Source organism: Octopus bimaculoides, chromosome 27 (assembly GCF_001194135.2).
Source record: "Octopus bimaculoides isolate UCB-OBI-ISO-001 chromosome 27, ASM119413v2, whole genome shotgun sequence".
NCBI lineage: Eukaryota > Metazoa > Mollusca > Cephalopoda > Octopoda > Octopodidae > Octopus > Octopus bimaculoides.
In genome coordinates, this window is record NC_069007.1 from 18,857,646 (window position 1) to 18,858,273 (window position 628).

At 39.8% G+C, this 628-nt stretch overlaps 1 protein-coding gene across 1 annotated transcript in view; it reads right to left on the minus strand.

Moving 5' to 3' along the window:
• LOC106877374 (uncharacterized) overlaps positions 1 to 628 on the minus strand; it is a 101,948-nt gene that overhangs the window by 53,857 nt on the left and 47,463 nt on the right. Inside the window, exon 29 of the mRNA XM_052977151.1 lies at positions 323 to 561. Within this exon, the coding sequence (XP_052833111.1) occupies positions 323 to 561 (239 nt within the window). The remainder of the gene's footprint in view (positions 1 to 322; positions 562 to 628) is intronic.

Here is a 628-nt window from a genome sequence, read left to right on the forward strand (position 1 = left end):
ACACACACACACACACACACACACACATATATATACATATATACGACGGGCTTCTTTCAGTTTCCGTCTACCAAATCCACTCACAAGGCTTTGGTCGGCCCGAGGCTATAGTAGAAGACACTTGCCCAAGGTGCCACGCAGTGGGACTGAACCCAGGACCATGAGGCTGGTAAGCAAGCTACTTACCACACAGCCACTCCTGCGCCTATTTGTAGAGATAATCCTAACAAATAAATGATATTTATCTCTCACTGGATGGAATACTTTTTATACTGATCCTAACTATAATGTACCTTCAAACTATATATATTATTTTACATACCTATTATCGCGGGTGAGATCCAAGACGAAGGCGACTTTCTTATAATTTTGCATTATGTATTTCATTACGTACGCTTGGTTGCGTTTAAGTGTGAGCCCTGTGCCGAAAACTTTCACAATCATTGTAAGCAGATCAAGAAATTGTGGGGCTTTCTCCTGCAGATCAGCTGCTCGATTAACGATTTTCTGGATTTGGCGGGGATGTATTTTCAAGCATGTTGCTTGATTGCCAGCAAATACCTTGTCAAAGAAAAAAAAAAAAGAAAAGAACAACAACAACAGTTAAGGAATAATAACAATTTTAATG